This window comes from Coccinella septempunctata, chromosome 7, assembly GCF_907165205.1.
Source record: "Coccinella septempunctata chromosome 7, icCocSept1.1, whole genome shotgun sequence".
Lineage (NCBI taxonomy): Eukaryota > Metazoa > Arthropoda > Insecta > Coleoptera > Coccinellidae > Coccinella > Coccinella septempunctata.
The window spans coordinates 25,388,313-25,400,617 of record NC_058195.1 but is presented as its reverse complement, the minus strand read 5'-3'; the positions used below and the strand labels follow the sequence as shown (position 1 = coordinate 25,400,617).

At 36.7% G+C, this 12,305-nt stretch overlaps 2 protein-coding genes across 2 annotated transcripts in view; one reads left to right on the top strand and one right to left on the bottom strand.

The window, feature by feature from the left end:
* Positions 1 to 12,305, bottom strand: part of LOC123316452 (monocyte to macrophage differentiation factor) — a 245,539-nt gene that overhangs the window by 87,013 nt on the left and 146,221 nt on the right. The gene's annotated exons all lie outside the window — the stretch shown is intronic.
* LOC123317658 lies at positions 899 to 1,566 on the top strand. The gene is made up of 2 exons (XM_044904264.1): positions 899 to 1,120; positions 1,310 to 1,566. The coding sequence occupies exons 1-2, from the start codon at positions 931 to 933 to the stop codon at positions 1,564 to 1,566; spliced, it is 447 nt and encodes a 148-aa protein (XP_044760199.1). The 5' UTR covers positions 899 to 930.

Sequence of the window (12,305 nt, the reverse complement as noted above, 5' to 3'; positions counted from 1 at the left end):
AGTCTATTTAACACCTTTATTCACCATTAAGCACAATCGTAAAGAGAGAGAGAGCTCATCATGCTCGTCGCCTTATATACACAGAACCATAGAACTAAAAATCATCTTCTTTGAAGGTCTCTCCATAGATATTCCGTCGGTATTACTACTTCTTGTGACAATTGACATGTTTCGTTGGCAAATGTCAAGAAGAAAAAAGTAATCTGTTAGGTTATGGGCAAAGTTTTGGTTATGTGCACAATCTTTGCTTGAACGCATTCTTGTTTTCTTGTATTTTGTAAGCTATACAGCAGACAATATTAATATTATATATATCAGTAAAAATGACATTTGCCAATGAAATATGTCGATTGTCACAAGAAGTAGTGATACCAACATAAATTTCAACCAATCAGCAATCGAGGTTATGAAAATCTCTTTTTCTTTTTAACAGTAAACTCTAGAAAGCTCGATAGAATTTCATAAATATATTTGATCATTGCGGACAGAATGAAGTAGGTTTCGTTAGAAAGCAATCATTCCCTGATGGTAGACCTTTTAGACCTTTTTCTAGGTTGGCAAACATGTAGGGAAGTCCTCCATTCATAAAATTGTTGGCGGATAAAGCTGCATTCACAATCAATTCGCGGGACGAAGTGCACTTCGGCACGAAATTTACCATTCGCAATAATCTTGGAACCAAATACTCAAATGAATCAAAAATGTAACTGATCAAAACATAAGCATCAGCATCATCTATAGCCGGCACGAAATTTCTTGCCGAAGTGATAGTTTGCAACTTGCAAGAAATTTTGTCTTGAATTTCATTGTGAATGGTAACGGAGAACGCCATCTGCTAAGCTTCCGTGCCGAAGTGCACTTCGGCCCGTGAATTGATTGTGAATGTAGCTTTAAATTAAAGATGATGTGATTAACTCGACATCTACACAAATGGATGCAGTTGCAGGTACAAGCAATGCAAGTGTCATCTCGGATACGACGTCGACTGAGGTCATAAACAGGCCAAAACAACCTTTACCACCTTTTTCCATACCGGTAATAGACATGGATGATAAGTTGAAAGGTCATGGTAATTTCCGTTCATGGAAGCAACGCATTGAACGGGACATAGTGGCGTTAGGTAGGTCCGATTTTTTGCAGTATCCTCTGGGTGGTGTGAAATGTACATTCTCTAATGAGGAAAAAAGAATGTATGATGCACAGGTGAGGCAATACCTAGAAGCCACCATACAAAATGCGCCTCGTCAACTCATTTCCAATGAGTCTACAGCAGCAGATGCTTTCCACATACGCGACATAGTGGCGTTAGGTAGGTCCGATTTTTTGCAGTATCCTCTGGGTGGTGTGAAATGTACATTCTCTAATGAGGAAAAAAGAATGTATGATGCACAGGTGAGGCAATACCTAGAAGCCACCATACAAAATGCGCCTCGTCAACTCATTTCCAATGAGTCTACAGCAGCAGATGCTTTCCACAAATTGGAAAATATGTTTGGGAAAAATGACGTGCAAAAAATGGTAGATCTTCTGGACAATTTCGGAAAAATAGTGTTGCACCGTTTGTGACGAAATTTGAAGATGCAGTTCAACAATTTCGGGAGCTTGGTGTACCTCTGGATCAAAAGATTATTGTTGCATATTTTCTCCATAAGGTACGTCATGTACGTCCATTTATGGGATTTTACACAACAATAGCCACTTTACCAGAGGAAACAAGGCCTTATGAATTTGTAAGAAACGCATTTCTAGACGTTGCAAGTAGTAGTTACTCTTTAGAAATGGAAAATAGTAAGTATATTTATGACGATATAAGTTATAATGTTTGTTCTGATTGCACAGCTGATTATGATTCCAGTTATAGGTCTGAATGTAGTGATATTATCACTATATGCTCAATTTGTTTGGATTCTCCTCTAGAGAATGACTCTAATGATTCATTTGTTTCAGTCTTTTGTTCACAATGTGGCAAAAGCAGTTCTAATTTTTGTGATTTTTGTACAGGAAACGAAATGGAAAGAAATACTGGTGAACCACCTAAGAAAAAGGAAAGGTTCTCAGCATCTTCCACAAAAATATTCCCAAAAAATAAAAGCATTTTTCCTTACACAAATGAGCAGGTAGAGAAAATGAAAAAGATGACACCTGAAGAAAAGAGATCTAGTAGATGTACTAAATGTGGGCTTCTATTTCATAAAGCTGCAGAATGCAAAAATGATGGTCGTTTTTGTTTCTTCTGTCACAGAAAAGGCCATGATAAGAAAGACTGTAAGAAACTACAAACCTTGAAATCAAGTAAGTTTCAGTTTGATTCAAACAAGTTTGTTATTACAATGACTTTCCTTGTTGATTCAGGGGCATCTCACCATGTTGTGAATGCTCAAAATATACTATTTGATTATGAGGCTTACCATAAGCCTATATCTGTTGAACTTGCTTCGAAAACGGAGAAAATTTTTGCCTTGGGAGAGGGAACTCTACCAATACTTGTACAGTTTGGAAAATGTTCACACATTTTACAGTTATCTCACGTTCAATATGTGCCTGGACTGGGAGAAAATATTCTCAGTGTTCGAACATTCAATTCTCAATTCAAAACGAGTGTTGTTATGAATTCTAATAATGGATTTATCTTGTCTAGAAAGTTGAGACGTAAACTCACTCTTCTGTATGTGTCTGATGGAGTATACAGATTGGCTGTTCAGATTTCTACAGAAAATCGTCAACAATCCATTCCAGTCAGTGATATACCTTGCACAACCAGTCCAGTTATTACTGATAAATCGTCACATACTCTTTGTAAAATAAAGTATACTAAACTCAAACCAGTTCTTGAAAATAAGCGTCAAAAAACCCGTAAGTTAAGAAAAAAGCTTACTCGTAATCAATTACAGAAATTAGCTCAAGAAGGCTCAGTTTGGCATCGTAGAATGGGACATATATCATCATCTTATCTTGGTAAACTTCCAAATGTAGTTCAAGGAGTGAATGAACTCACATACAATTTGACCACTGCCAGTTGCTCTATATGTTCTAAAGCAAAAATGAACAGAAAACCCTGCTTGAAAGAAAGGGAGCGTGCAAACAGACCTTGTCAAATTCTACATGCTGATTTATTAAATGTTAAACCTCCTACACAGTTCACTAAGAAAAACTATATCTTGATCCTCATTGATGATTACTCTCGGTATTCACAAATTTTTCTTTTGAAACAAAAGTCAGAAACCTACAAATCTCTTAATTCAGGTTTACAGTTCTTACAATCGATTTTTCCTGGAACGGGCCAATTTAGTAAAATAAGATGTGATAATGGCACAGAGTTCACTAGTACAGCTTGTCAATCAGTTTTGCACAAATTTGGATTGGAGGTACAATTAGCTGAACCATACCAACATGAACATAATGGAACAGCTGAGAGATTCAATAGAACCATACAAGAGAGGGCTCGGGCATTGCTCTTTGATGCAGGTTTTCCAGTAACATTCTGGGGCTTTGCATTTTCAACGGCATGTTATCTGTATAATCGCACACCTCATTATTCAATAGATTTCTTAACCCCGTATGAAAAGCTTTTTGGAAAGCAAGCAAATCTCCAAAATGTAAAAATTTTCGGCTCACAAGCGGAAGTCAAGATCGAAAATATACCCAAGGGCAAAAAGTTACATCCACGTTCAAGTACAATGTATTTAGTAGGTTACACTGATACAGGCTATTTACTTTATGATCCTGTAACAAAGAAAACTATCACCTCCTGCAATGTGTTGTTTAATGAAAATTTGAATTATAAATCTTGCAAATCAAAATTATCTGTTGTTAGTGAAGAATTAGAAATCATATCAGAAAGTAGGTTAGAAACAATTGTGAATAATGTTGGTGATTCTCAAATGTTTTCTGAAAGTGATGCTGCTTCACAGCAAGATAATAGTCAACATACAAATGAAATAGAAATAGTAGAAATTTCTTATGTTGATAATAGTCAAAGAACAAATGATATAGAGATTGAAGAAATTTCTCAGAGTGTCGATAGTCAAAGGTCAAATGAAATCGAAATAGAAGAAATTTCTCAGATGAGCAGTAGTCAGTGCGATGAACAACTTACTGCACCGGAAATCAATGTCAACACATGTATTTTGAATCCATTCGGCTTTGTCTATGATGATACAATTTATAATACAAGTAACACGCCTCAAAGTTATCATGAAGCCATTACTTGCTCCAATAGCAGTAAATGGATAACAGCAATTCAGTCCGAACTTTCCTCAATGAAACAACACTCAGTATGGGAAATCGTAGAAAGGGATTCTAATATGAAAGTCGTCCCATTAAAATGGGTGTTTAATATAAAAGATGACGGAAGTTATAAAGCTCGTCTAGTTGTTGTAGGTTGTAGAGACAATGAGAATTACACTCCTGAAGAAACGGCGTCTCCCACACCTGCCCTGACGGTTGTAAAATTGCTCTTTGCATTATCAGTTACTAAAAATTGGCACATGGAGCAACTTGATGTAAAAACAGCCTTCCTGTATGGAGATATTGATAGATTAAAGTATGTAACTATTCCAGAAGGTATAAACCTAGATAGAAAGAAACTTGTCTGCAAGTTGCGCAAAGCACTCTATGGGCTGGCAATCGCACCAAAATGTTGGTACAATACCATTGATAAATTTTTAGTAGATCGTGGCTTTGAATCTAATCTGCGTGAACCTTGCCTTTATCTGAAAAAGATAAATAACAATATTATCCTGATTTTAGTATATGTCGATGATTTATTGGTGACTGGAGACAGCTATGAACTTATTCAAGATACAGTAATCATATTGAAGTCTCGTTTTGATGTCAAACAGTTTGGTTTTCCAACAAAGTTTCTTGGTTTAGAGATTACAAAATCTGAAAATTACTTGTTTCTTCATCAAACTCAGTTTGTGGAGAATGTTTTAAAAGAGTTTCGAATGGAAAATTCGAATTCTGTTGAAACTCCGTTGGTACCTCAAGGAAAGCACAAAGCCCCTGAAAGTACTAATGAAGCTAGTTTCCTGTATAAGAAAGCAATAGGCTCTCTATTATATCTAAGTCTTTTTACTAGACCTGATATTTCGTTTGCTGTAAGTTATCTGGCTCGTTTTCAGTCTAATCCGCAGCAGTATCACTGGACACTGGTGAAGAGAGTATTTAGATATTTAAAAGGAACCTCTCATGTAGGTCTAAAATACTCTAAAGGCTCACCCAGTCTATCCTGCTATTGTGACGCGGATTTTGCTGGAGATAAAGCAAGTCAAAAGTCTACAACTGGATTCGTGATTTTTGCATTTGGCAATCCAGTTGTATGGTGCTCGAAGCTTCAAGCTACAATTGCACAAAGTTCAGCAGAAGCGGAATTCATTGCATTAACACATGCTGTTAATGAAGTCTTATTTATAGCCCAGTTGCTAGAAGAATCTGTGAATATTCTTGTCTATCCTGTATCTGTTTATGAAGACAATGAAGCCGCTAGACAAAATTGTTTGACTAGCACAAGTAAAAGTAGATTGAAATATATTGAACGAAAATATCTTCTCATTCGTCAACATGTAAGAGAGAAGAAAATTAATATAATCAAAATCAATACGAATGATCAGATAGCCGATATACTAACGAAACCTTTGCTTGCAACAAAGTTTCGTAGTCTACGTGACCGCCTAGTAACAAGCAACTATCTGATGCACAGTTAAGTAAAGTAAAGCATGCACCTGTCAGTAATCTATTGTCTGCCTAAGTGTTTGTCAAAGTTATATTAGAAGGGTCTTCGGTCCCTGGGGATAGGACTTTGGCGAATACTAGTATCTCGAATTAGAAGGGTCTTCGGTCCCTGGTGATGAGAGATGCGCTCTATATGGTATACAGGTTGGTCACACCTGGCCATATATACTAGTACTGTTTGTCTGAATCACTCATCTGATGGTTAAAAAAAAAAAATTGAGTTTATTTGCGAGAAGGGTCTTCGGTCCCTGGCCGCAGGTAAGTACTCTTGGTATGTCTACTTTACATTAGTAAAGGACATATACTGTGTCAGTATGTCAGTTTCACATTAGTGAACGGCATAAATAAATTCTGTTTGGTATGTCTACTTTACATTAGTAAAGGACATATACTGTGTCAGTATGTCAGTTTCACATTAGTGAACGGCATAAATAAATTCTGTTTGGTATGTCTACTTTACATCAGTAAAGGACATATACTGTGTCAGTATGTCAGTTTCACATAAGTGAACGACATTAAATGAATTAATTATGTTTGATAACGATATGCATATCAATACTGTTATGAGTAGAGTACGAGAAGGGTCCTCGGTCCCTGGAAGTAAATACTCAAATTAATTCAGAGCAAAAGTTTGGTTCACTTTGAGAAACCCTGTTCGTTTTGATCAGCAGCAACGACTGCCCAATTTTGAAGGTTCACCTGACTATCCAGTTAGATTAAGTATTATTTATTTATTTATTTATTTATTTCTCAAACAGATTACAAATTTTTTTACATGAGAAACACAAAGAATACACTCAAAATATATCGAAGCATTGAAGAAATAAACCTTATATTATTATTTTACAACTAAATCAAATTAAGGAAAAAAAAGTCAGATTACAAATTTAACTCAATCAATATATTCTTGTTCGAAATACGAATGCAAGCCGTTGTAAAATGCCTTAGGAGGTTGGTAAAAGCTAAGATCAGACATACAGAGGACTTGGTTTGTTATCTTTAACATTTTCACAACTGGTGAATAGTAATTGAAAGCTACTGTTGGGGGCATATCGAAGAAGGTATTCAGTCTAGTGGTGCGGGGAGGAATTCTTACATGCATTAGATTTCTCAGGTGTGGTGTTCTGTAGTGATGGTTAAAAATCTTATAACACGTCTTCACTGTGTCGTGAAGTCGTCTGGTCTCCAGTGATGGTATCCCAAACTCCCTTCTAAGTCGGGCTGATCTCACCGTATTATAATCCGGATACGTCTTATATTTTTTATAATATAAAAACCTCAAAAATTTGTTTTGGACCTTTTCTAGTGTTGACTTGTACAATATAGGTGAAGGGTGCCACACAGTCGAGCAATATTCAAGTTTCGGTCTGACCACCGTACTATAAATCTGAATCACAGTGTCCAGATTTCTAAAATTCCTGCAATGTCTCATGACAAATCCCAAACTGCGGTAAGCTTTTGCCGATATGGTCTCGATGTGACTCTTGAATGAGAGAGTGTTATTATACTCTATGCCCAAATCTTTGACTTTATTTACTCTTTTTAGTTCTTCTCCATCCATGTTGTATCGGTGCTGTAACATTTCCTTTCTTCTGGTGCAGGATAATACGACACATTTCGACTTATTGAAGGGTAATCCATTTTTGACACTCCATTGGTAGACGCGGTCAATATCAGATTGAAGATTCAGGCAATCTTGTGCACTATCAATTCTCCGATAGATCTTGAAGTCGTCTGCAAACATTAAACATCCGGAGTAACTCAAATCTTGTGGCAAGTCGTTAATGAATATGAGAAACAACAGTGGTCCCAGGTTTGATCCTTGTGGCACGCCAGAATTCGCGTAAAATTTTTCAGACGAAACACCTCCGTACTTTACTCTGAATGTTCTATCTTTCAGGTAAGATGCAAAAAACTCAAGGGTGCATGCGTCTGCACCATATTTGCTCATTTTGTCTAATAGGTAGTCGTGATTCACATTATCGAAAGCCTTTCTGAAATCAGTATAAACTATATCTGCTTGTGCGTTTTCCATGATCTCCGTGATATCATGACAAAATTGCAACATTGGTGGTGGTAGATTTTCCCGGTGTGAATCCATGCTGTTCCTGGCATATACTGCTTCTCACCATTGCCGAGAGTTTTGCATATATTATTTGCTCAAATAGTTTAGCCACTGCGCAAAGAACCGAGATGGGCCTATAATTTTGAATTTCTGAGACCTTGCCTGATTTATGTACAGGTGTCACCACCACTTCCTTCCACAACACCGGAAATGTTTTCGTTTGCATTGACAAATTGAATATGAAAATCAGTGGCTCCTTCAGCCACTCAGCACAGCCCTTTATGACATATGGAGGAATTCCATCAATTCCCGCTGATTTTTTTGGTTTTAACCCTTTTATCGCGTTGTAGAAATCCACCACTGTAACCTCCGACAATGAAAATTTGGGCTCATGAGTCTTAGGTTCGTAATAAGCTTTTTCTCTTTTAAACACTGATTCAAAATATTTTCCAAAATTATGTGCCGCTTCGGATTCTGGAATCATTTGGTCACCCAATTCAAACTGTGATATTGAGCTACAGTTTCGATTTTCATTTTTAGTAAAATTCCAGAATGCCTTGTTGTCCCTTTTCATTCCGTTCTCAATATTGTTTATGTAATCTGCGTAACTAGACTTTATCAGTTTTCTGAGATTACGTCTCTCATCCCTGTACAGTTGTAAATGATTGATTGATAAATGTTTTAATTTATTCAGCAGTTTTTTCCTTTTCATGGATTCAAATATGTCCTTGTTAAACCATACTGGAAATTTCGATTTTGTTTTACAAGAATATGGAACGACAGTATTTATCACACCATACATCTGTCGGTAAAAAAAACTCCAATGCATCGTTAACATTATTATGATGGAACAGTGGCGTCCAATCTATTTGTCTTATACCAACAGCCAACTCATAAAAATTACATCTACGAAAATCATAATACCACCTTTCATTTTCCGAGTTTCTATCAACTTTATCAGCTATAGAGTTGAATGTTATGTTGAAAATAAGAGAATTTTATACATGTAATATTCCCATAATCCTTGTATATGTATATTATGTATCTATATTGTATATCTAGTATAGTTTAAGACATAAGTCAGGTAAGCTGAATGTATTTTGTATCTGTTCAGGCTAAGTCGTCAGATGTCCGATTCTCAGTTTGGGAGGGGGTGTTAACGTAAGCAGTGCTGGCCCAGTGTGGCAGCCTGCTACGAAAAGTATGGCAACCTCGCTATCGGACAACTGTGCACCTCTTGCGCAGGGGTTACTTAGCGCACTGTTGATGGTGGTAGGTCAGTTCTGTTTGTGACAAAGAACAGATAAGTTACTTACTAAGCTGTCAATAGTATATTCTATTGTTTAGTATATTCCACTATTTCTATCAGTATAATTTCCCTGTGTTCAATTGACATATCAATTTTATTGTGACTGAGCAAATATACGAAGAACGAAGGTGTTATTATTTTAGAACATTACAAATTTCTTGCAAGTCGCAAACTATCACTTCGGCAAGGAATTTCGTGCCGGCTATAGATGATGCTGATGCTTATGTTTTGATCAGTTACATTTTTGATTCATTTGACTATATGGTTCCAAGATTATTGCGAATGGTAAATTTCGTGCCGAAGTGCACTTCGGCCCGCGAATTGATTGTGAATGCAGCTTAATATGGTTAGTATTATCAAAGAGGAACAAGAGATTTCACTCTACTATTATGACCACAGATTACTGTAATCTGTGATTATGACGCTGCGTGTTACTTTGACCTTGAGCAGAAATGTCAAATTCGAAATATTCAAACATAACCTAGCAGACGGAACAGATTATTATTTTCTGAATTTCAAATTATCACGAACTATCCTCTAGAAACATTGATATTGTCAATATGATTGTCTGTTGAATAATGAAGGAAATGATTGAAACTCTTACGAATCGAAGCCATTCCAACCTTCTAACTTCACAAAAATTGTGGACGACAAAGAAAGCGTCATTACAAGTGAAATTCCTCACTCGAAAAATTTGATGCTAATTCAATGTACGTATATTAACTAAAATTACAATAATATTCCTAATTATATGGTTTATATGTTTTATTTACGTACACAACACCTGTTAATCCTCCACAATTCTATTTTGATATCTATCTGACAGCGGGTTAGAGTGGCCTATTTATCGATATTATTCATAAATGGATGACTTATTCTTTATTCTAATGAAAAAATTGGATTACGAAAACACTTTTAACCAAGGATTATTTGCATTCAATTTGACAATCAAAACACGAGACCAGCTGATTCTGTTCGACTGAATCTTCAATCTGATTGGCCATTCGAAATTCCTGCGATCTGATTGGCTCCCTCGCAACTAAAAGGCAAGTGGGAAATTGGTCCGAGGCAAAGCATTGCGAAGGTCGCCCCACCATCGACATAGACTCGGGAACTAAATTCGAGGAGTGAAATCTCTTGTTCCTCTTTGGTATTATACATCTATGCAAAGTTCCTCTTTGGCAAAGAGGAGGTACGAGGAGCTAAATGCTCATACCCGTACCGACGTTGCCACGTCTACTTCTCATTCTGAAACTGTCAACTTCAGAACTGGAACTTCAACCAGCTGTCAGATAGACGTCAAAATAAAATCGTGGAGGTGTTGTAAAGGCAAAAATAATACATAGGGCCTGTTCCGATATTGCTGGTTTTACTGGCCCGCAATCGAATAACAATAGAACTCGAACGACTGGGCCAATAGGCATCGTCTCTAAAATACTGACAGTACTGTTCAGGAATATCGGAACAGACGGTTAATTTGGAATATTATTTTACGTACATTGAAATGCATTATTTTTGTTTTTAATTTGATGGTGATGTTAGTCCTAGTGATTCCTCAGCCAACAGTGTTAAATGTGCGTTATTAATGCCAGTAATGGTAATGAAAGTATTCAATGGGAAAGTCAAACAGGAAGTGGATAATTATGCCATTTTCTTGTTGTGTTGTTGGATGTGGAGGCCGAGGAAACAGTGTTAAGTTTTTTTCCTATTCCTGAAGAAATTTCTGTATTTTAGCATAAGAAGCTTCACATAAATTACTTGACGAGGAGACAACAAAAATGCTTCGAAGCTCCTCGTAGAGGAGGTTTGGACACAGATTACAGAGTAGGTTTGGAGGTTAATCTTTGATAAATCATCGAACATCATTGAAGTCTACAGACGTTTTCGGAAACTTACTCGGGTTCATTCGATCCCTAACCTTTGCGTTCGTTTACCTAACCCGAACACATTGAACTAAAGAAAGTTTAATGCCCGAACATCTAACCCGTGTTCGGAAAGTACGGTGCTGCTACCTCGATCACTGACTCGGGTTGATTTCCCTTAACCCTACCATAGAAATCATATTATATATTATTACTCTAGAATGCTAATCCAGTAGTAAGAAATGCGGCAAAAAATTGACAGTGGTCATTAATACGAATGCGCATCATTAGTTTATTTTCTGAATATTCTGTCGATCGAATCTTATGAAGAGGGGACAATTCATGTGTAGGAAATGTAATAATTTCCTCGAAAATAAATTCACATGCCGAATTCCTACAACAAATTCGACGAGAAAATCAAAACGGAGAAACATAGGAAACCACTCCTCCTTCGTCGTACAATTTCATTAGTGCAGAGAAAATGTTCCCAAAATGGTATAAAAAGAACACATCTAAGCTGTATTCGGGTTCGGCTTTTGGACGGTCCGAGGATGGTTCTAGAACTGCGCAGAGGATTTAATACTAGGGCGCAAGAGTTTTGCGCAGTCCTAGAACAATTCTCGGACTGTCAGAAAGCCGAACCCGAATACGACTATGGAAAGCAAAAGTCATTCACATTCACACTCAGCGCTCGAGACAGACGACCATCAGCTAAGAAAATTACGCATATCGCTTCCGCATTCCAAGCCTGCACACAAAAAGGTTTTTCTCAAAACCACTCCAGCTACTCGAAGACCTGCGGTCCCAACACATCTGGCAACAATTATCAGGGCGACACTTGACCTGCATCCCGAGCAGAGATTCTATATCTCTGATCCCGAGCCTACATTCCGGACGTCAACAGTGACCGCACATTAGGGCGAAACAAATTCGTTTTTGTTAAAACGACATTGCACATATTTTACTCTTCAGGAGTAAAAGGTAGGAAAGTCTAGGCAACGTTCGAGTTGAAATAAACTAATGTCGCGCATTCGCTTTAACGACAACTGTTAATTTTTCGCCGCATTTCTACTACTAGAGACTAGCAGATTAGCATTCTAGAGTAAGTATATATTATGATTTCTATGAACCCTACACAAAAGCAGGGTCGTTCGAATCGCTAGAGTCACCGCATGCGCACTGCAGTTTAGTTTTGTATCTGAAAAAACGCAGGAATAAGCTTTCTATATATATATATATATATATATATATATATATATATATATATATATATATATATACATATATATATATATATATATATATATATATATATATACATATATATATATATATA

Bases quoted from the DNA above. Each gene is read 5' to 3' on its own strand.
- LOC123317658 (XM_044904264.1), top strand. From the start codon at position 931: ATGGATGCAGTTGCAGGTACAAGCAATGCAAGTGTCATCTCGGATACG. The intron at 1,121-1,309 runs GTAGGTCCGATT...TAGTGGCGTTAG, and splicing joins ACGGGACATAGTGGCGTTAG to GTAGGTCCGATTTTTTGCAG.